Here is a 24,839-nt window from a genome sequence, read left to right as displayed (position 1 = left end):
CGAGGCTGAACCGGTGCTCCAGCCGCCGGCGCCTCAACGGTCTGATCCACACCAGGCGGGTTACTGGTTCCTGCCCCAAGCGTGTTGAAAAGATTCCTTGCATCGTAAACCAGAGGTAAACGACTCACATGCCTTCTATTGAAGGCATCATTTGATGCGTCCCAGTCCATGCTCAAGCAGAAGTTCTCTGCTTGAAGTTGTTCTACCTCCCTCTCCAAGGCGGCTCGCCCCTTCACCATCTGGGTGTTCTCGACGTTTAGATCCTCCTTGGCTTGAGCTATCTCATCACGTAACTTCGCAAGTCCGCGTTATGTTGCGTTTGGTTCACCGGGGTCACCTCTGCCATCAACAATGTTGCCAGAGCCTCCAATAGATCAGATAAAACATGAGCCGGCGGGCGCACATGGCCTCCTACCCCGGATGCCGTTGTCATTGTTGTTGCTGACCCGAAGATCATTGCTGCTGCAGTTGAAGAATTCTTCCCTGGCTGTGTACCGGCCATGAAGATTGCAACCCGGTTTGGTGGCTCGTAAGGGTCCGCAATACTGTCACCATCAGAACAGCCCCCAAGCCCACCATCTTGAACTTGATACGTGGAGTTGGTCTCACAGGTTGAGGACCCATCGCCTGAATAGACGGCCGTCTCACCACCGGATTCAAATCCTCCTTCCAAATCCACGTCTTGAGTAAAGACAACAAAGACATGCTTTGGGGCGGCTTGAACCTTGGCGGGTCGCGCGCGCCGAGCCGTCTCGACGATGTCGGTGCAGGTGTCCGGCTCAGCTTCTGACTCACCAATCTTGCCGATGAAGACATGAATGCTGCCGAAGGGGACCCGGTACCCGTACTCGATTGAGTCGGCCTAGGGGCCCCAGCCTGCATCGTCGATGTAGACCTTGCCATGATGACTCTTGGTTATCCGGCTCATAGCGTATCCCTTGAGCCATGTGAAGCTTCCCTTCAAGAACTCGAAACCACCATGTGCTGGCCCCACGGTGGGCACGAACTGTCGTGGATTTGTCACGGCAGATGCCCTAGCGTGAGGACTTAGGTGTGGAGCCATCGCAACGTAGTTAGCTTGAAGGGGTTAAAACGGGACAAGGGACACAGAGAGTTTTTACCCAGGTTCGGCCCCTCGCAAAGAGGTAAAGGCCTACTCCTGCTTTAGGTTGTATTGCTTGGGTCTTGATTACTAGGGAGTGAATATGCTTGACCTAGTTCTCGACTTGTTTGTTGCCTTAACCCGCCGCCGGGTCACCCCTTTATGTACATAGGCTGATGCCCGGCGGCTTACAGAGTCCTGGCCGGCTCATACACAACGTGCCCGGCTCGGTGACAGAACTAAACTTTCCTTAACATACAAGTTAAACATATGGCGGTTTATACCCGTGGGCCTCAAGTCTCCTCCGGGTCTTGGGCCTTCAGTAAGCTTGCTTCATGAACTACCATCTTCAACATCTTCTTGGGCCTTCTAATTATGAACCGCCAGTGGTATGACCCGATCCCTCCTGGGCGGGTCATACCCAATAGTTATATCCCCAACACAGGCCAGATTTAACATGGGATGTAATTAGGCCCAACTGTTACATGCGCCATTAACAGGCCGATGGGCCAGTTGGGCTAAAATTAATCCATGAAGACTATGGGCCGTTAAGAGGCCTAAAGTTACTTCGGACAAGAAATAGCCCAATTTTTGCATGGGCTGTTAAATGGCCTACAGTTAAACCGGGCCGACAACGTCCCAGATGCACCATGGGCTGCTAACAGGTCGGAACTATTATCGGGCCGAACTGGTAAACGGGCATTTAACAGGCTGAGATACAAACATGGCTTAGAATGGGCCCAAAAGAACAGAGTGTTGGCCCAAAACATATGGCAGGCTGTGAACGGGCCTAATTTGATATGGGCCTCAATTTGACCCAAAACATGGCAGGCTGTTAACGGGCCAACCCACTAGTGTCAGGAAAAATATGGTGGGCCTTTAGCTGGGCTGACCTTTTTACTTTAAATGGGCCACTATTGGGCCGTGCCATATGTTGACATATCATATGAGTCTTTCGTCCATTGTACGGATGACATATGTCCCAATGATGAGCTGACATGTGTTTCCTTCGGCAAATGAGAATTTTACACGTGGAAAATCCCCATTGGTCGGGGTTGTTAACGGGTTATCAGATCCAAACTGGAACCCGGTAGCTTAACGGCGACCCGTTATGGTGGATGCCACGTGTCGGTCACCCTTGACGAAAGCACTTCTTTGACGCGTGATTTATCGTCATGGAAGTGGACACTTCCGTGATGATAATTTTGGTAATGTCATGGACCACTTCTACGACATCACATATATGACTATCTTGATTCTGTCATAAAATCGTCATGGATGTACATGCATGACAAAAAATGTGACCTACTATGACAAACATGTATCATCACGGAAGTGTTTTTTTTGTAGTGTTGCACTAGAGTCAATAATCCAGCTCACATCGCTATGTGATTAACACACATAGTTCACATCGCTATGTGATTAACACCCATAGTTCACATCGCTATGTGACTAACACCCAAAGAGTCAATAATCTAGTTCACATCGCCATGTGATTAATACCCAAAGAGTACTAAGGTGTGATCATGTTTTGCTTGTGAGAGAGGTTTAGTCAACGGGTCTGCCACATTCAGATCCGTATGTATTTTGCAATTTTCTATGTCTGCAATGCTCTACATGGAGCTACTCTAGCTAATTGCTCCCACTTTCAATATGTATTCGGATTGAGACTCAGAGTCATCTGAATCGGTGTCAAAGCTTGCATCAATGTAACTCTTTATGAGGAACTCTTTATCAGCTCCATAACCGAGAAATATTTCCTTAGTCCTCTTAGGTAACTAAGGAAATTTTTGACCATTGTCTAGTGATCTACTCCTGGATCACTATTGTACCCCCTTGCCAAACTCATGGCAAGGTACACAATAGGTCTGGTACACAGCATGGCATACTTTATAGAACCTATGGCTGAGGCATAGGGAATGACTTTCATTATCTCTCTATCTTCTGCCGTGGTTAGGCTTTGAGTCTTACTCAACTTTACACCTTGTAAGATGTAACACATGCAAGAACTCTTTCTTTGACTGACCCATTTTGAACTTCTTCAAAACTTTGCCAAGGTATGTACTTTGTGAAATTCCTATTAAGCTTCTTGATCTATCCCTATAGATCTTGATGCCTAATATGTAAGCAGCTTCATCGAGGTCTTTCATTGAAAAATTCTTATTCAAGTATCCTTTTATGCTATCTAGAAATTCTATATCATTTCCAATCAACAATATGTCATCCACATATAATATCAGAAATGCTACAGAGCTCCCCACTCACTTTCTTGTAAATACAAGCTTCACCGTAAGTCTGTATAAAACCATATGCTTTGATCACCTCATCAAAGCGTATATTCCAACTCTGAGATGCTTGCACCAGTCCATAGATGGATCGCTGGAGCTTGCATAGTTTGTTAGCACCTTTAGGATCGACAAAACCTTTTCGTTGCATCATATACAACTCTTCTTCAGGATATCCACTAAGGAATGCAGTTTTGACATCCATTTGCCATATTTCATAATCATATAATGAGGCAATTGCTAACATTATTCAGACAGACTTAAGCATCGCTATGGGTGATAAAGTCTCATCGTAGTCAACTCCTTGAACTTGTCAAAAACCTTTTGCGACAAGTTGAGCTTTTTAGACAGTAACATTACCATCAGCGCCAGTCTTCCTCTTGAAGATCCATTTATTTTCTATGGCTTGCCGATCATCGGGAAAGTCCACCAAAGTCCATTCTTTGTTCTCATACATGGATCCTATATTAGATTTCATGGCCTCAAGCCATTTATCGGAATATGGGCTCATCATAGCTTCTTCATAGTTCATAGGTTCGTCATGGTCCAATAACATAACTTCCAGGACAGGATTACCGTACCACTCTGGTGCGGATCGTGCTTTGGTCGACCTACGAAGTTTAGTAGTAACTTGAACTGAAGTTTTATGATCATCATCATTAGCTTCCTCTCTAGTTGGTGTAGGCATCACAGCAACGGTTTTCAAAGATGTGCTACTTTCCAATTCAAGTTCTACTTTTCTCCCACTCACTTCTTTTGAGAGAAACTCCTTCTCTAGAAAGGACCCAGTCTTAGCAACAAAGATCTTGCCTTCAGATCTGTGGTAGAAGGTGTACCCAATAGTTTCCTTAGGGTATCCTATGAAGACACACTTCTCCAATTTAGGTTCGAGCTTGTCAGGCTGAAGCCTTTTGACATAAGTGTCTCGTCCCCAAACTTTAAGAAACGATAGTTAGGTTTCTTTCCAAACCATAGTTCATACGGTGTCGTCTCAATGGATTTAGACGGTGCCCTATTTAATGTGAATGTAGCTGTCTCTAATGCATAACCCCAAAACGATAGTAGTAAATCGGTAAGAGATATCATTGAACGCACCATATCTAATAAAATACAGTTATGACATTCGGACACACCATTACGCTGTGGTGTTCCAGGTGGCTTGAGTTGTGAAACAATTCCACATTGTTTTAAATGAAGGCCAGACTCGTAACTCAAATATTCGCCTCCACGATCAGATCGTAGAAACTTTATTTTCTTTTTACGATGATTCTCCACTTCACTCTGAAATTCTTTGAACTTTTCAAATGTTTCAGACTTGTGTTTCATCAAGTATATATACCCATACCTATTCAAATCATCCATGAAGGTCAGAAAATAATGATATCCGCCGCGCACTTCAACACTCATCGGGCTGCATACATCGGTATGTATTATTTCCAATAAGTCATTAGCTCGCTCCATTGTTCCGAAGAACGGAGTTTTAGTCATCTTGCCCATGAGGCATGGTTCGCAAGTATCAAATGATTCATAGTCAAGTGATTCCAAAAGTCCATCTGCATGGAGTTTCTTCATGCGCTTTATACCAATGTGACCTAAACGGCAGTGCCACAAGTATGTTGCACTATCATTATCAACTTTGCATCTGTTGGCATCAATATTATGAATATGTGTATCACTACGATCGAGATTCAATAAACCATTCATATTGGGTATATGACCATAAAAGGTTTTATTCATGTAAACAGAACAACAATTATTCTCTAACTTAAATGAATAACAGTATAATAAACATAATCTAATCATATTCACGCTCAACGCAAACACCAAATAACATTTATTTAGGTTCAACACTAATCCCGAAGGTAGAGGGAGTGTGCGATGGTGATCGTATCAACCTTGGAATCACTTCCAACACACATCGTCACCTCGCTCTTAACTAGTCTCTATTTATTCTGCAACTCTTGTTTCGAGTTACTAATCTTAGCAACTGAACCGGTATCAAATACCAGGGGTTACTACGAAGACGAGTAAGGTACACATCAATAATATGTATATGAAATATACATTTGTTCACTTTGCCATCCTTCTTATCTGCCAAGTATTTGGGGCAGTTCCACTTCCAGTGACCATTTCCTTTCCAGTAGAAGCACTCAGTTTCAGGCTTGGGTCCATCTTTGGGCTTCTTCATGGGAGCGGCAACTTGCTTGCCATTCTTCTTGAAGTTCCTTTTTCTTTCCATTGCCCATTTTCTTGAAACTAGTGGTCTTATTAAGCATCAACACTTGATGCTCTTACTTTGATTTCTACCTCTGCTGATTTCAGCATCGCGAAGAGCTCGGGAATTGTTTCTGTCATCCCTTGCATATTGTAGTTCATCACAAAGTTCTAGTAGCTTGGTGATAGTGACTAGAGTACTCTGTCAATCACTATCTTATTTGGAAGATTAACTCCCACTTGATTCAAGTGATTGTAGTACCCAGACATTCTGAGTGCATGCTCGCTGTATGAGCTATTCTCCTCCATCTTGTAGGCAAAGTACTTGCCAGAGGTCTCATACCTCTCGACATGGGCATGAGTCCGAAATACTAATTTCAGCTCTTGGAACATCTCATATGCTCCGTGGCGTTCAAAACGTTTTTTGAAGTCTGGGTTCTAAGCCATAAAGCATGGTGCACTATAAGTAGTTATCTTATCGAGCTTGCCAAACATTCATAATGTCTAGATCTACTCCTGCAATAGGTATGTCACCTAGCGGTGCATCAAGGACATAATTCTTTTGTGCAGCAATGAGGATAATCCTGAGATCACGGACCCAGTCTGTATTATTGCTACCATCACCTTTTAAGTTAGTTTTCTCTAGTAACATATCAAAAAATAGGGGAGCTATATCGCGAGTTATTGATCTACAACATAGATATGCAAAAACTATTAAGACCAAGTTCATGATAAATTAAGTTTAATTAATAAAATTACTAATGAACTCCCACTTAAATTAACACCCCTCAAGTTATCTAAGTGATACATGATCCAAATCAACTAAGCCATGTCCGATCATCATGTGAGATGGGGTAGTCATCAATGGTGAACATCTCTATGTTCATCATATCTACTATATGACTCACGTTCGACCTTTCGGTCTCCAGTGCTCCGAGACCATGTCTGTACATGCTAGGCTCGTCAAGTTTAACCCAAGTATTTTGCATGTGCAAAACTGTCTTACACCCGTTGTATATGAACGTAGAGTCTATCACACCCAATCATCACGAGGTCCTTCGAAACGACGAACTTTAGCAACGGTGCATACTGGGGGAGAACACTTTTATCTTGAAATTTAGTGAAGGGATCATCGTATAATGCTACCACCGTTCTAAGAAAAATAACATGCATAAAGGATAAACATCACATGCAATCAAAATATGTGACATGATATGGACATCATCATCTTGTGCTTTTGATCTCCATCTCCAAAGCATCGTCATGATCTCCATCGTCACCGGCTCGACACCTTGATCTCCATCGTTGCATCGGGGTCATCTCGCCAACTATTGCTTCTACAACTATTGCTAACGCATAGCTATAAAGTAAAACAATTACATGCGTTTGCATTTTATACAATAATCAAGAGACAACCCAAAGGCTCGTGCCGGTTGTCGATATTACAACACATCATCATCTCATACAACAACGTATATCACATCACGTCTTGACCATATCACATCACAACATGCCCTGCAAAAAACAAGTTAGATGTCCTCTACTTTGTTGTTGCAAGTTTTACGTGGCTGCTACAGGCTTATAGCAAGAATCGTTCCTACCTACGACAAAAGCCACAACGGTGATTTATCAAGTTTGCTATTTTAACCTTCTTCAAGGACCGGCCGTAGTCAAATTCGATTAAACTAAAGTAGGAGAAACAGACACCCGCCATCCATCTTTATGCAGAACAAGTTGCATGTCTGTCGGTGGAACCGGTCTCATGTACGTGGACATGTAAGGTTGGTCCGGGCCGCTTCATCCCACAATACTGCCGAATCAAAATAAGACGTTGGTGGTAAGAAATATAACTATAACCGCCCACAACTCTTCGTGTTCTACTCGTGTATATCATTTATGCATAGACCTGACTCGGATGCCACTTGGGAAACATTGCATGGAAAACAAAACAAAAATCTACGCACACGCAAGATCTATCCATAGAGATGCATAGCAACGAGAGGGGGAGAGTGTGTCTACGTACCCTCGTAGACCGTAAGCGAAAGCGTTTAGTAACGCGGTTGATGTAGTCGAACTTCTCCGCGATCCAACCGATCGAGTACCGAACGTACGTCACCTCCGCGTTCAGCACACGTTCAGCTCGGTGACACCCACACCTTCTTGATCCAGCAAGATGGCGAGGTAGTGGATGATTTTCGGTAGCACGACGGCGTGGTGACGGTGATGATGATGCTATCTCCGCAGGGCTTCGCCTAAGGACTACGAAAATATGACCAAGGGTGTAAACGGCGGAGGGGACGCCGCACATGGCTAAACAATTGTCGTGGTTATGTGTGGCGCCCCCCTCCAACATATATATAGGTGGGGGAGAGGGGAGAGGCCAAGGGGCGCCCTAAGTAGGATCGCCCCAAGTAGGGCCGAATCCTACTTGGGGACTTCCCCAAGCTGTCCTCCCTTCCATATATGAGGGCGGGAGGAAGGCGGGAGGAGGAGGCGCCCCCCTTCCTTTCTCTCACGACGAGGGAAAGGCAGGAGGGGCCACCCCTCCTCTTTCCTTCCCCCAGGGCTGGCCTGCCAAGGAGAGGGGCGCGCTAGCCCCATAGTGGGCTGGTCTGTCCCCTCCTTTGGCCCATTAGGCCCATACACTTACTAGGGGTGTCTGTAACCCCTTTCAGCGACCCGATGACTACCCGGTGCACTTCAAAACTCTTTTGGTATCCGAATACCATCGTCCTACATATCAATTTTTACCTCTCAACCATTTAGAGACACCTCGTCATGTCCGTGATCTCATATGGGACTCCGAACAACATTCGGTCACCAAATCATATAACTCATATAACACTATATCGTCAACGAACGTTAAGCATGCAGACCCTACGGTTCGAGAACTATGTAGACATGAACGAGACACCTCTCCGGTCAATAACCAATAGCGGAACCTGGATGCCCATATTGGCTCCTACATATTCTACAAAGGATCTTTATCGGTCGAACCATTATGACAACACACGTTATTCCCTTTGTCCATTGGTATGTTACTTGCCCGACATTCGATCGTCGGTATCTTCATACCTTGTTCAATCTTGTTACTGGCAAGTCTCTTTTTACTCGTTCTATAATACATCATCTCATAACTAACTCCTTAGTCAATTGCTTGCAATCTTATGATGTGTATTACCGAGAGGGCTCAGAGATACCGCTCTGATACTCGGAGTGACAAATCCTAATCTCGATCTATGTCAACTCAACAAACACCTTCGGAGATATCTATAGAGCATCTTTATGATCACCCAGTTATGTTGTGACGTTTGATAACACACAAGGTATTCCTCTGGTATCTCGGAGTTGCATAATCTCATAGTCGAAGGACTATGTATTTGACATGAAAAAAGCAATAGCAATAAACTGAACGATCAATATGCTAAGCTAATGGATGGGTCCTGCCCATCACACCATTCTCCTAATGATGCGATCATGTTATCTAATGACAACTCATGTCTATGGTTAGGAAACCTTAACCATCTTTGATCAACAAGCTAGTCTAGTAGAGACTCACTAGGGACATGGTATTTGTTTATGTATTCACACATGTATTTAAGTTTCAATCAATACAATTCTAGCATGAATAATAAACCTTTATCATGAATAAGGAAATATAAAATAACAACTTTATTATTGCCTCTAGGACATATTTCCTTCACGAGGGAGGCAGGGGCACCAAAAAAGACCCAAGGCCGACAACCACCCAATAACTATAAACCCCCAAACTGATCATGAACACCTCAGGGGAAGAAGGCAACCATCATTAACCCATGGAGACAGTTCAAACCACAAGGACAGTCCGAGAGATTGAGGAACATACATTAAGCAACCGCGAACGTCTTTTCTACAGTGCCACTCTTTTTGCCTTTGCTCTTGAGAGACTTCTCCACCTTCTTCATATTGCTTATGGTAGCCTTCCTCCTCCCCAATTTTTTCTACTTTTCTTTTGCAGTTAGTTCCTCTCTTCGTGATTCGCCAAAAAAAAGTTCCTCTCATTATACATCACTACTTTCCTGTCAAAAAAACTCTTCTTATTGCAAGTCAAAGATACTCTAATGTTTTTTTTTAGAAATACAATGCTCTGAAGTCTGAATAATGTTGGTCGCAAGCTGTTGGCATTTGTCCATCGGCTAAACCCAGTTACACTATTTTCAAATCCGATGGGCTGCCAATATAACCCGTCTCAGAAGTCAGCCAGTGTATTGCGTGCATGATAACTCGGGCAAATGTTCAGTCAATCCTTAGTTCCATAGATGATACTTGATGCTCTTCAGTCATCAATTAGTTCTAAAATAAAAAAAGGGTGATGTTGTCACGAGACCTCCTATTGGAGGCTCGTGAGCATCAAATATGGAGGCTCTGCCTTAAGCCATGGCGAATGGGCCAGCCCACTCTATGGTTTTTTCTTCTCTTTGAGTTTTTAGTCAGTTTTCATAATAGAACAACTATGTTTTTTAGCTAAATATTGAAAAACTAATAAAAAAATATTTTAGAAAAAAAATCAGTATGTATTTAAAAAAAGTTCAATGTACATTAAAAAAAGTTCACGATATTACGAAAATATTCAGTGTGTATTTGAAAAGTTCATCATGTAACTAAAAAACTTCGTATATACTTAAAATATTCAACGTATATAACATGAATGTTCAATTTATATTGAAAAAAAAATCTTTAGTGTCCATTGGAAAAATGTTCGCCGCATACTAAAATATGTCAAGTTTGTAGTTTAAAAAGTATTCACGCTATAATAATGTGCGAACTATGAAAAACTAAAGAAAAACCGAATCTCAAAAGATAAAATGAAGAAATATGAAAAAAGAAAAAGACGAAACAAAAAAAGGAGAAAACTACACAAAGAAAAAACATAACTTACAGTAAATAAAAAAAGACAGAAAAATAAAAGGAAGATAGGCACCACCGGCCCTCTAGTACCAGGCTGACCCAGGTCAGGGCGCGCGCTCTGTACTAAATATCTTGCAATAGGAGAAATATAGATGCAATGAGTTGGTAACCTAGTCTTTCATTATTTTTTGTGAGAACCTAATCTTTGATTTGTTGGATTGTAAACTTCAAAACCCTTAGTCTTTTATAGGTCATGCCAGGAAGTTAAATATCTTATCCTAAAAAGAATGGCTGAATGGGTCGGTCCACATACTCCCGTAGAGAGTATTGCATTGCTTATACTTTTTTTTGCGGCGCACACATGTTCTTGTTGGCCGCAAAAGCCATATCTCGCTTATTGCGAGATACATCAATAAGAGAAGCATGGTGTGGGAAAGAACAACTTTTTTCTTTCCAGCTTAGTGGTTTTGAAGCGGGCTTCATTCGTTACCTAGGTGGTTCTCGGACGCTTTTTCTCTGGTACATTTTTTCTTTCGGTTTACTATTTTTTAAGGTTTTCTTTTTGTTTGTCCATTTCCTTTTTGCATTCATGTTGTTATTGTTTTCATCTTTTAGGTTTTTATTTTTCTATTTTTATTTTTATGTTATATTTAATTTTTTCGATTTTATATTAGTACTTTTCTATTGTTTTCTAGATTACCTTTTCTTTTTTCAATTTCCATTTTTATATTATTCTATAATTTGTTTTGAAAAAAAATATTTATGATTTTTTACTTTTAATAAATGTAAATATTTAGATGCACATTGCATTTAAAAAAACATGTTAACCATTCGATGAATATTTTTTATCAAAAAACGAACATTGTTTTAAATGTTGTTGAACATTTCTAAAAAATGTGTGTACCATTAAATAGAATTTATGTGATATTAAAAATAATATAAGTGGAATTTTGTAGATTATACAATGTTAAGAAACGTTCGTGTAATTCAGAAAAATGTATGTTACATTTCAAAAATTGTGTACGCAATTCAAGCAAAATGTTTGTGACATTTGTAAAAAAAAAACTGTTTATCCATTTTATAAACATATTCACATAGTTTAAAAAAATGATTCATATCATACAAAAAATATGTTTCATTGCGTATTTGAATTTTTTAACATGTATTTGAAAAATGTTCAAAACAAGTATTAAAAATGTATCATGTATTTAAAATGTTGAATGTATAAAAAAATAGTGTAACACCGATTAGAAAACCCATAGGAGAAAAACTTGCGTTAATATTGGGTCGTACCAAAATCGTCGAGCTGTTGGTAAGCCTAATAGAAATCAGTACGAGCAATGCATAGCTCTCGCACTAAAGCATTGGGGAGGACCTCTCATTCGCATTAGGTTACTCGGTTGTGCTCCGTCACGAATCTTACAACTTGCTCTAAACACGGAGAATCCCGAGGATAATGTTGGCGGAGGCAAACCTCTTGGATCTGAAAGACAAGAAGTGGCTTGAGGCCAGGAAGAAGAAGATCAACTTGCGCAGGGCGCATGAGAGGGCGAGAGCGGTTGTTGCAGCAGTGAATGATGTCCTGATTACGACCGGTGAGTGATTCATCACATTGGCCAGACGTGTCCCTTGAATTTCATTTTGACATGTTTGAATTTTTTTTATTTTGCTTTGTTGCATTGTGATGAATTTCTGCTACATATAATCAATGTGAATGAATTTGTATAGATTTTTACATATATGAGGAGTATGGTTATTCGGCAGGACTTTTAAGGGGCTACCCGGTGTTGTCAAGGGTCGCGTCCGGGCACTTTCATTTAAAGGGCAGGATTTGACAAGTCTAGATGCTCACATCGGCACACACTAGGCACTTTCCACATAGCCCCCCCATACACCGGCGCACGCTGAAGACGACACACCACTTCAATACAATGAACAGAACCCAAACCGAGAAAACAAGCAATCTTCCTCTCGCCACTGGACCAAAGGGTCGTCCGTCGCTGAGAGCTGCCTCCACCTTCATGGGAAAGTTTCAAGTGATACCGGTCATCATATGCTGCTATGATACGGGTTTCCGGTTCCGAACCGCTGGATCACAGATCTGATGGCTTCTGAGGAGTTGTTTTACCTACGTGCAATTTTGAGACTCTTGAATGATTTTTTAGCAAAATGTTCAAGAGCTCCTAGTAGCCGTTTGATCTGAGATCGAACAACTCCCAATAGCCCGTATCACGGTATCGTCTGAACCTCGATAGCAGCTGATTTTCCCCATCTCCATATGTACCGGACGTATGTACGTGCACACGGACAATCTTTTTGACTTATCTCGCCCCCGCTGGGAATTTCCGATCCATATGGCTGTCTATCGCAGGATCGTTCTGCACTTGTCTTATCCCACGTGCATGGCCGCGGGATAGCGAACAGACGGGATCGTATGCGTTAGTGATCTGTCCGTGATAAGACGGACCCGTCGCTACGTCGGACTCAGAGACATAGCGCGGACCCATCGTGGGGCACGGTCGTACCGCAGATGTACCCGTTGTTGCCACACACAGCAATTAGCACCGGATCCGTCCGTCCCCGTTGCCCCGTGCGCTGTCGCCCCTGGGATGCATCGTGCATTTCGAAAATACTCCTTCCGAAAAAAAAGAGAGAAGAAATCCTCACGATCTGTTCTTCACACACTTGAAAAGCAAGCAGGCAGGCCCATTTTGTTCGTGTAAAGCGGGCCGTCGGCAGGTTAAGGACACGGTCGATCGTCAGCCAGATTCGATCGACTTCCTCCGGCCGGGCTCCGCATATATCCCCCATATCTCGTCCGATGTGATGTGCGGGCAAAAAGCAGCCCAGGGGTGGGCAACGCGATAATGTGTAGAGGCGCGACGGAAATCCGCAGCTAGATCCCCATTCGTCTGCTGCAAACCGCCCGTTTGCACCCTCAAATCAGTGATGACTCGACGGTGCAGTACGTGACGGGCCAGTTCAGCTCGCTCGGAAACAATCTTTCGACGGCCGGTACAGTGCCGCTCATGTCAAGCTCGACGGGATCGGATCGGTACGTACCTAGAAGCGGGATTTGATTGTACGCCCGAAATAAATCGATCGCTGATGCATGTGTACAGGATAGGCACGAATAGTCGGCAGGGGACGACGGGGCCATACGAACCATATCTTTGCTCGGCCCAGGGGGCCATGCCTCGTCACTGTTGACACGGATTCCACACCAAAAATCGCCATGAAAATGCTACTGTAGTAATACTTCAGCATGGAGTGGACATTTGCAACAGTGCTTTTGTTTTTATCAGGGAAACGGTGGAAGAAGTGCATGATTGCAACGTTTTTTTTTTTGCTACTACATGAAGTTAATTACGAGTGGCGTCGACCTGCAGTTGCTCCACAGTTGGCTAACTGAGGGAGGTGAGAGTGAGACACATGACCCGCTGCGGCCAATGATTGTCCGAGGGAGGCTTGCTTGTTAACCGGGCGCCCGGGCCGGCACGTCATGTGCGCTGCATCACCATATCCGCAACCAAATCCACCCGAATGATGATGAAGAGAGACAGCCTAGTACCACCGCCATGGCTCGGATAGAACATGGACGGTCCCTCGATCTCGCTCCACCAACGCGCCGCACGCGTACGCGCTCGCCAATAATATCCACATCCGCCCGTTATTATCTGCTAGTAGTAGTACCACTGCTCCATAAGATATCATCCAAGACGAAATCAGATCTCTTCAGTACTGCGTGCCCTGTTTGTCAGTCTGCCTTGCCGTGGTGAGAAGAACTGAGATATGAGATTCCCGTTCATGAATGGGTTGGCGTCGCCGTACGTGCAGATCCACAGCAGCAGTCGTCGCACGCACGGCTACATGCATGCATGGAGGGAGCATCGGCGCTGCGCCGTGCCCTGTCCCGATTGCACTGGCCAAGGAAGCAGACGCTGCACTGCAGGGATTCCAACCTACTACGGACAGGACGAACATTCTTTCAATAATTGCGTCTGGCAGCCATGCTGTGGGAGTGAATTGCAAAAAACATCGACACTTCGAGCAAGGTTTGCAGGAACCACACATTTACGGAATTGTGCCAAAAAATACTAATTTTTTTTATATTTTTTTTGCAAAAAACACTAGTTGACTGATTTGGCCGTTTTGATGACGATTATGACAGATGGGTCCCATAAATGATGACGTGGCGTAACTGTTGACAATTGACGGTGTTAGACGGGAGATTTTTACAGATTTACAAACCAGTCCCTGTTCGAAATTGAAAAAAGCAATCAGCCCCACCCCCACCCCGTCACCTGTCTCCTCGTCAGGTGGCAGCGTGCTCGCGGCCAGCGCCGACGGCCGGCGCGCTCGCCGGAGCTCAAGCCGACCTCCCTCACGACCGCACCTTCCTCTCCCCTGGCCCCAACCACCTCCCGCCGCCTCACGGACTGTCGCGACGCCCTGCACCCATGACGCGGCTGTTCTCGAGGCGGTGGTTGCTGCGAACTCCGGCGGACGGCGACGAGACGCTGAAGGGACAGGAGCTCCGGCGGATCGGTCTCGAGCCGGGGAGGTCGGAGGGCAAGGCGGGAATATGAGGGGGGGGGGAGGGTAGGAGCTCCGCCGCCGCGGCTTGCTCCAGTCCGCACCCGGCTTCCTTCCTACTCGCACCCGTCGCGGCGGCCGTTGCCGCTTCTTGCGCCCGTGCACCTCCTGTTGCTCGAGTGCGCGCCCGTGCACCTCCCTGCTCGTGCCCTTGCGCGGAGGCCGTCGCAGCTGCTCGCACCCGTGCAACACATGGCGGGTCGTCAGGGAGGTTGCAGGGCGAGGCGGGCGGCTGCCGGCTGGGGAAAGAGGGAGGAAGGAGACGGAGGATGAGGATGTGCTATGGAGCTGGACCCCGAGCGGCGGCCACGGCGGCGGGGGCGCCCGGCCCGCCGGTGCCCATGTACGCCCGCCTCCGCCTCCGCCTCCGGAGAGGAGAGACGAGGAGGGCAGGGGCTTGATTGCTTTTTAATTTTCTAAAAAGGGTGTCGGTGTAAAACCTCTGTCTAACGGAGTTGCCTGCGAACCGTTAGGCCACGTCGGCAAAAGCGGGACCCATCTGTCATAATCGTCATCAAAACGGCCAAATCAGTCAACTAGTGTTTTTTGCAAAAAATTATGAAAAAAATTAGTGCTTTTTGACACAATTCTGTAAATGTGTGGTTCATGCAAACCTTACATGAAGTGTCGATGTTTTTTGCAATTCACTCACGCTGTGGCGCCAGCTTAACGCCTGAGCAACCAACCTGCGCGGACCCGCCACCGCCAGCCGACGAACCTACCTGGCCCGCGGCAGCGTTCCGGCGGCGCGTGCCCATCCGTGTGCGCCGTACGTGCACACCCGGCGAGCCAGAGATCACATGGACACGCAGACTGACTGATGATCAAGGAAGCCAAGGTCGAGAGGTTTGAAACGACAGTTGTTTTTAATGCCCGGTAGGGATCCAGGCGCCATGCGGAGCGCGGCGAGGCGCGCGGCGCGTCACGGCGAGCGGGGCGCCACATTGAACTCCCCTCTCGGCTCGGCTCGGCACGGCGGTGGCATGCGCTCCGTGTGACCGGCGTTAACTCGTCCGATTATTAGATTATTACACCCCGCGGATTCCCGTTCCGTCACGGGAAACCGGCCGGCTTCCCGTCCGGACGGACGTGTGCATTTGCTAGGGAGCCAGTCCAAGGTAGGCGCGTGAGCCGTGAGGCGGGAGATGCTCAGTGGCTGCATATTTTAGGACGGATGGGCTATCTAGCTTGGATACTCACGCTGTCGATCGTCCGTATATTTTATTTACTCCATGCCTTTCTCCGTCGTGTTTTGACTGTCAAGCGATGACATATGCTACTCCGTATAGAAACCCTACAAGGACAAATGAATGTTTCGGACTAGAAGCATCGATCGATTTAACAGCGAACCCGTATCATTGGCACTGGGTACAAGTTTGTCGTCTCCCATGATTTAACAGCGTACAATTTTTTACAAAAAAAAAGGTGAACTTGATAGACCATTTTCTTCTGATTTGCCTGAAAAGACATGAGACGTCAATCTGCTAGTAGAATATTCTTACATAATTTCTTCACTTCTACTCCCTCCGTCCGAAAATACTTGTCATTGAAATGGATATATCTAGATGTATTTTAGTTGTAGATACATTTATTTTCATTTATTTTGATGACAAATATTTCCGGACGGAGGGAGTACTTCTTTCCCTTCATTTTATTTTGCTGGTTTTTCACACGGTGAAACGCGGTTTGGAATAACTCCTCAGCTCCCACCGGCCACCAAGGCAGTTACTATCAGCTGAGAGCGGTTCCGGATTCGGTCCATCATTGAATTGGGACATGGATGACCTCGGACGGTTGCTGTAGCCCGATACCAGACAGCCGACTAGTCGCGCCACGACGTAACTGCCAGAGCAGCCACACGAAGACACCCGAAAATTGCCCGTCCAATCGAAACGGAGATATATCAACGGCCGTTAAGTGCGTAGTACTAGGAGGACGTCAATTTACACACTGGAATTTCCACGTATCATTAGACCCAAAAAAATGTCAGTTTACCACAGATTTGCGGAAATCACGAGAGACATCAGGGGAGGAGGACGGCAGTTTCACCCGCAAAAAAAAAAAGAAAAAAAAAAGAAGAGGAGGACGGCAGTTTAGGAATATTTTGCAGAAAACAAACTCAAGAAAAACTAAATTACAGCAACACCCTCAGAGATTTTGCCTTTGCTACTCCATCATTGAACAGGTAGAGTCATAGTAGTTGTGGTGTGTCGATCAAAGTTTTGGTTACCACTCGAGAAATTTGGTTACCTGACGGGAGCAAAATATCTCGGTGCCCCACGAGAAATCACCTCTATAGAGCAAAATATCCAGAAATTTTGAAAGATTTTTTTTCTGGCTTCAAAATTTGTTCGGTAACCGCTCAGTATTTTTCGGTTACCATGGTGACCGACAAATCTCCGTGCCCCACGGGATTTATTTCATCTGGGATCCAAAACCTTGGTGTCAAACCGGGATCGTCCTTGTGCTCCTAGAATCCTGAATCGCCCGTATGTTGTCCATGTCGTCGAGGCAAAACAGCGGAACCACCATTGTTGAACATGCAATCTTATTCTTGGACCTTCATCCACCAAATATCGATGCTACCTCTAGATATGACAACCGCTACATAACGTACAAGCACCAGATCTCTCCCGACGGAGGAGCAAAGGAATAAGGCCCCCATGGACCCCTCAACATCACCATCAGGGTGCCGCTCATATGTGGCTATGATCGAAGAAAAATGTATTGGTAGATGTTGGGGTGGCCGCCATTAGAACTCCACATGGAACATACTAAACCTAACCATAAATAGACCCAAAGAAAAGAGCCGTCACCGCTCCCCTGCGGTCAGCGAAGTGACTACTGAAGGGGTAGAGAACCCATGGCCTCGTAAGCAGAGTGAGGCAGGAAGGACGTCGTCCCTAATCAATGAGAATGTTTTGTTGCATATGCCTTGCGTTGGTTGACCGATTCTTACTCGACTTGGTACCATACAACATGCCGATCGAACTTCCTTTTTATGCAAATTTAGTAATCGTCAATTGTAAAATTTGGGCTCGGTCAATTGTTGATAGGAATAAGAGAATGTTGTAGTCGGCCATGACGTCCGCAGCGAGGACTCGCCAAGAATGAGCCAGACTAGCCACGACGCAGCTGGTAGTGGCGTCACGGGTGTAGGCAAGGTGGAGGCGCTAAGGCTATGGTGTAGGTACGGGCTGGCCCGCCGACACCGGGGGGGGGGGGAGTGTTCAGACGGATGGTCGGGGTGACAGTAGCACGATGGAAGTGCCAACTCGTTAGGTTGTTGTGGCGAGGCAGAGGCTGGCGGTTAAGCTTGAATTATAGGGCAACACACGAGTGGTGAGCGACGGATTGGACAAGGAAGAAAAGGCGTGAGGACAAAGAAGGTTGGAAGGCCGGTGGATCCAGGCGGGGTGAATCGACAAAGTGAGCAAAGAAAAAATGAGGCAACTGTTTTATATGTTCCCTTTTGGGTCTGCCTAGAGCTTAGTCGACTGAGACCTAACCAAGTTTCAGTTGAGTGATGTCACCGCATTTGTGGTGCTACGAACGACATGGTTGGATGCTGCAACTCGTGGTGCAACATGCTGCAAATGGCAACAACATGCGTTTGTGGCCAACAATGATAGGCGATGTAATCAATGAGCCTCAATGTTGCATACATCAATGGCGGAAACTGCGAGTGATGAGATGACGTGTTGCGAGCAATGAGGGCAAATATTATGACCGATGAGATGACATGCTGCAACCAACACCTACGGACGCTGCGACCGACGAGATAAAGTGTTGCGAGGGCTGTTGGATGGTGCCCCGTCTAGCATGAATCTCCGCGCAAAGATCCAATGGCTAAGCAATCAACTAAACTTGATTATGTCTCAGTCAACTGAGTTTTACCAAACCCTTTCCCTTTGACGTGTCACTTCTTGCGAGCTCGCTCAATCCATATGCATAGAGAAATCAAGGCAGAAGATCAAGAGTCATGGTGTTTTTTTTTCTGGTTACCTAGTAATTACTCAACAATCTAACTGAAAACGACCTCTGATGGATGATGAGGCAGAAACCGTACGTCAGTAATTACCAGGCAATACCACGAGCTTCTTTCTAGTCAAATCAGAGTGGTCGTGTGAAAATTGGCCTGGTTAACCAGGTTGGGGTTACAACTTACAACGGTGTAATTAACATAACTGAACAGATGGTTAAGCAAGAGCAGAAGAGAGGCTAAGCTTTCCCATTAACAATTAAATGAACCAGCAAAGGCGAAAGCAACCGGGACGCAAAGTAAAGTTTAAGGCCCGACAAGCACAATCATTGAAACGTATATTCATATAAAAAAAGTCAGAAAGGTATACACATTACACACGTACGCACCCGACAGGGAGAGCCTCTCTCTAGCCCTCTCTCATGTCATCATCCAAACACTGCCTGACACGACTAGGAATTAGTTCATCACAGCGGCGGCTTAACCTATTATCTCCTCTCCGATAATCAGCTTTTGAACACAAAAAGGCAGAGAAGCCAACCAAAAGGAGAGGTCCACGGTTACATGCACGCACAAGAATATACAATGGCCGGCCGCTTCGAGTACTAGCTACAAAGCTACTACGGCTGGATGTTTGACTACCTATCGTCTATGGATTGCGCCTATGATTGATGGATGGATTAGCTAAACTGAACAAGATTCGGGACTAAACCCCCAGACCAAGAAATGGCAAAAGTAGGAGGATCATGTCCATGTCCATGTCCTGCAGCTGGCTGCAAGGATCATATGTTACTTGCGACGTGAGGTATTAGCTATGGCGGCCACTGCTACTTACTCGTAGCTAGCTATGGCGGTGGTGCTGATCGATGTTGATGAGCGTCGTGTATGTACGCGCGGTCCGGTGGAGCGCAGATCAGCAGGCGGCGGAGTGGGTAAAGGGGTTGAAGAAGTGGTGGGTGGCGGCCTTGGGCCTGTCGGGGTCGACCTTGCCGGCGGCGGTGGCGGCGGTTCCGCCGAGGCGCTCGCAGGACGGGCAGATGGTCAGCGTGGCGGCCGGCAGCTGCATGTAAAACGGCGCCGGAGGGGCCGCGGCGGAGGACGGCGTCCCGGGGTGTTGGCTGGCGTTGTTGGGCGGTGGCGGCGGGGCGAACTTGATGGCGCGGAGCTCCTGCAGCTCCCGCTGCAGCCGGCGGTTCTCCTCGGTGAGCGTCTCGCAGCAGCGCTTCAGGAACTCGCAGTCCACCTCCGTCTGCTTCAGCTTCGTCCTGCATGCACGTGTAACACGGGATCCAACGTTAGCTATACAAAAAGTTCACCGCCAGAACTGAAACAACCCGTAATTTTAGGCAGAGGGTTCCGCTAATTTTTCATGCATGCATGGACGTGAAAGAAAATGAATTGAGATAGGAGTGCAAGTGCAACACACAAAAATGATTGCCCGTGTATTTTTTAATTTTTTGAGAAGATGAAGAGGTGTATAATACAAGGATTAATTGTTTCAAGTCAGCTCTAGCAGGAGACTGTAAGCTGGAGTGGCAATATCATATAGACATATACTCGTGTATAATACAAGGTTACTAACCTGGCTCTTCTGTTCTGGAACCAGACTTCCACCTGCCTTGGCCTGAGGTTTAGCTGCTTGGCTAAAGCCACTTTCTGCTTCTGCTCAAATCCAAAAAGGACACCCAAAAAAAAGCTGTTCAGTAACTCATTTTTATTTTTGATTCAGTAGCTCATACTCCCTCCGTCCAGAAATACTTGTCATCAAAATGAATAAAAAGAGAGGTATCTAGAATACCATAGATCAAGAAAGTAAACCAGATTTGTCGATTTTGCTTGTATGCATGTGTACGCGCGCGCAAAAATGGAGAAGATCTCAGCAGATGATAGATGATGCATGTTAGGTATCCGCGGCTATCTATCGGCGGTGAATCGATTCGAACGTGACTAGTACGCATGCGTACGTAGCACGTACAACGTACGTACCGGGTTGAGGGTGCTGTGCTCCTTGAAGCGGTCCTCCAGGAGCGCGGACTGCTCCTTGGTGAGCCTCAGCTTCTTCCGCGTGCTGCCGTCGTCGTCCTCCTCGGCGCCGGCCGCCGTGGACGACACCATCTCGCCCAGGTCCGCCTCCTCCGCGCGCTCCCTCTTCACCGCGCCCCCCACCGACATGGACGACACGCCGCCGGACGCGGTGCTGGTCATGGTGGTGTCTTCCGGCATGCTGAGGGTCAGCGACGGCTCCAGCGACGGCGCCGCCTCCCACAGGGTCAGCCGGCTGCTGCTGTTGTTGCCGCGGTGCGCCGACGACGACCCGTCGCCTCCGCCTCGGCCCCCTCCGCCCAGGGACAGTCCCAGCGCCAGGCCGGCGTCGTGGACCTCCTCCTGCGCCATGGCGTGTCGCACAAATCGGCAGAGCCAATGGTCTCTAGCTAGCTTGACCCAAGAATCAGCAAACTATCTTGTCTATCTGCGCTGCCTTGCCAGGCGCCGACTTGAATCCTCTCGCAAGTCTTGCAGGGTGTCGCGGAAGTGTATTCACGCGTCTGTGTAGGAGAGGAGAGGAGAGGGGTGGGGAGGAAGGTAGGAATGAGTGAGGGGAATGAATTGGTTGAGGCCGAGGGGTTGAGAATATTTGAGGAGGAAGAGGAGCGAGGGAGGGAGGTGTGGAGCCGCCCGGGGGGGACAAGGCGATGCAAACCCACATCACACGGGCGTACGCGCACGCGCACTCGACACTTGCGAATGTTTGACAAGCCCAGCAGGCAGCAGGGAGATCGACCCCTCGCGTCGGGAGGGTCCAGACTCCACAGACCAGAGTGCCGTGCTGCGCCCTCCCTCTCTCTCTCTCTCCCTCCCTGCGCGTGTTCCCTCCTGCAGATCTGCATATTTTTCATCCTGTTCTCAACAGCCAGCCATCGCTGCTGCTCAAAAGCCCGGTTTTTCTTTTAGGTTTTTCTCGTGCTGCTGTTATGGATGATTAGGGGTGCCGCGTGGACGCGCGTGTGTAAAGGGGCCGGCAATATTAGAAGCCGCACGCACACATCAGTCTCGCTTGGCCCCTTGTGCCCACACGCATGCATGTAGGCATTACAAAAGGTGAGACATGCAGCAGATCCTCCGTTTCTTTTTTGCTTGCTACTACTACGAGTCTGTTCTGTTCACCGAGGGTGGGCGCGTTCTAGATCAGTTAGGTACGCACGTACGTGTATAGATGATAGACTCGTCCGTTCAGGTACGGACACATCCACATCCCGCTTTGGTTCTAGTAGAAGAAGTATTTCACATGATGATCATGCATGGCTCGATAATTGTTAGGTATTTGCACAAATGATTGTGATGGAGATGGATGCGGTTGTGGCAAAAATATTGCGACTCATCATGCACCCACCCAACCATATGAACCACCTTCCCTTCCCTACGTATGCGCTCATTTACTAGACGTGTAGTTGGCCGGCCTGCCCTGGTGTGTGTGTGTGTGTGTGGTTTCTTCCCGATCCCTGGTTACTTTCCTTGATCACCATCAAGTGCTACTACTGGTATGGACTTTTTCTGCAACCTGGCTACCCTCCCAATTCCATGTAGCTAGCTTAGGTCTTGTTGGCTGGCCTCTAGCCCCCGGCCTTTCCCTCGCCACCTTCCTGCTTTCCACATAGGACATGAGCGCGCCCCTGGACCGGAAACTGACCTCTTTTGCGCGGTGTGGGGCAGGGCTGCTGCCTCATCCTGTGACATCTTTCTCAATGATAGGCCTGGAGTGAGTTCACATTGCATCCGTCCATCAGTCTTTCTCATCTCTTGCTTGCTAACCAGGGCGTTGTGGCTAACCAGGCTGGGGAGAATTAATTGTGGCACGACTTTCTTCCTCGATTCTACTGGCGCTTCCACTGTTTTCTTGGTTGGTTTACGTTCCTTTTTGTGTGTTGCACATCATCACATGGCCTGCCTTGTCATATACAGTAGTAGAGGGGAGTTGGAAAACAATAGAGGAATTAATCACGCAATTCCGATTACTCAGAAACTCCCAGTTTGAAATTAAGATCAAACGCACTTTATTAGTTCATAGGCAGAAATGGCGTGGACCAGCATCGCGACCAACATTCATGGTGGATATATCATCGTCGTGTACAAATTAGGATACGCCCGCACCTCGCATGCCTACGTAATGCATGCGTGCCAAACGTCGAAACCATCAGGATTGCACCATGATCAGTTCGCTGTTGCACGCCACACAAGTCGGATTCTCCTTTGAATGATTGAAACTTGAAGGACACTGGGTCACTGCACATTGATTGAGGGCTACCATGCCATCGATCCTTGACGGCCACACATGAGATGTTGGCGGTGTTCTCTTTCCCTCTCCACGGCCTCCATGGCTTCATGCATGCATATACTATGCATCTGTGCATGGGGGAAATGAGCGAGCTGCCGTTGCATTTGGATGGGGGTTCCCTCCCATTGCCTGGCATTTGCGTAGGCAGGAGAAGAATCGCCGGGGGCGCTTCCAATTGGCCACAGTGTCTGGCTCACAAGGGGAAAAAGCTGGTGACGTGGGGCCTAGCACTCTGCTGGATATCGGTGCCTCGATCAGTCCGGGATTTCTTTCTCGGAGAGGTTGCTTTGGGCGCTAGCCGCGCGTATGGCCTTCTTCCCTCACTTTTGACAATGAATTTCGATGTGGCCAGCTGCTCCTCCTACAATCTGATAGAGGGATGGGGTGCATGATGAGATGTGTTATTGAAGAACTTAAAGAGTAGTACCATGAAATGGGGTTCTCTTTCAATGATCAGTTAGGGCGCAATGATCAGACTCGTGACGACCAACCACCCGCCGTTAACCAAACTGTGTACGATTGCTGTTAGTGGTCAAATCGTAATAAACCAAATAACTGTGGGAACCGATTGCTGATGTCCACTGCCAACCGCAAAAACCATCTCCAAAATGCATGAGCAGAGTCTCCAATCAGCATGAATCACGTTTAAAAGATACCCTAAGGCGGCTCCTCACATGCCGAGTTTGGCTACTGATCCAGTTGCAAGGCTGCCTTGAAGGCGTGGGTATTCGTACAATGCCACGCTTTCAAGAGGAAGAAACTAGTAGTGGTACAGAAGTACAGAACCTCACGCATATCATCCATGAGATCGAGCAACGACACACGTTGGATCACACTAATTAAAAACATGCATCACTTCTAGATGTTTGAGTTTTTTTTTCCCAGTCGACGCAAGAGATTAATTGACCGATAACACCAAATTATTTTGGTTCCCCAGAAAAAAAGTGTTCACCTCAAAGTTTCAACACTGGCCGTGACCAAATCATTAAGCGCCATGGCCGTGCCTCCGCTGCTTGCTCTTTTTGTCGGGAGAGCGAGAACACCGAGCACATCCTCTCTGATTGTGGTTGAATGTTCCCTGGAACCCGACTAGCATAGATGATCTACTCCCCTTGTAAACAAATATAAGAGCGTTTAGATCACTACTTTAGTGATCTAAACACTTTTATATTTCTTTACGGAGGGAGTACTTAACATCTTAAAAACCTCTGGGCTTTTGGATCGCGTTTAGATCACTACTTTGCTCGCGTGTTTTGGATCACCTTAGGTGCTTTTGGCTGGTCCTTAAGAACCATTAGAATCAATATTTATGATTGAATGATTGTTTCCCAACTTCCCTTCTAACTAACTGTTCAAATTGACTGCTTTTGTTCAGTAGTGGAACCCTCTCGCTAAGTCTGTGGATGTTGATATTGTCGCCCTGAGGGTCTCCAAGACATG

General features: G+C 46.6%; 1 protein-coding gene across 1 annotated transcript; it reads right to left on the bottom strand.

The window, feature by feature from the left end:
- Window positions 1-19,392: 19,392 nt before the first annotated feature.
- Window positions 19,393-21,705, bottom strand: LOC119291114 (homeobox-leucine zipper protein HOX19-like). The gene is made up of 3 exons (XM_037569822.1): window positions 21,053-21,705; window positions 20,649-20,728; window positions 19,393-20,331 (listed from the first exon to the last, which is right to left on the bottom strand). Exons 1-3 carry the CDS (start codon window positions 21,458-21,460, stop codon window positions 19,980-19,982), a joined length of 840 nt encoding a protein of 279 aa, XP_037425719.1. The 5' UTR covers window positions 21,461-21,705; the 3' UTR covers window positions 19,393-19,979.
- Window positions 21,706-24,839: the final 3,134 nt, after the last annotated feature.

Source organism: Triticum dicoccoides, chromosome 4B (genome assembly GCF_002162155.2).
Source record: "Triticum dicoccoides isolate Atlit2015 ecotype Zavitan chromosome 4B, WEW_v2.0, whole genome shotgun sequence".
In the NCBI taxonomy this organism is placed as follows: Eukaryota; Viridiplantae; Streptophyta; class Magnoliopsida; order Poales; family Poaceae; genus Triticum; species Triticum dicoccoides.
This window is presented reverse-complemented; position numbering and strand designations above follow the sequence as displayed.

Bases quoted from the DNA above. Each gene is read 5' to 3' on its own strand.
- LOC119291114 (XM_037569822.1), bottom strand. From the start codon at position 21,460: ATGGCGCAGGAGGAGGTCCACGACGCCGGCCTGGCGCTGGGACTGTCC. The intron at 20,729-21,052 runs GTACGTACGTTG...GGATTTGAGCAG, and splicing joins AGCACAGCACCCTCAACCCG to AAGCAGAAAGTGGCTTTAGC. The intron at 20,332-20,648 runs GTTAGTAACCTT...ACGTGCATGCAG, and splicing joins TTCCAGAACAGAAGAGCCAG to GACGAAGCTGAAGCAGACGG.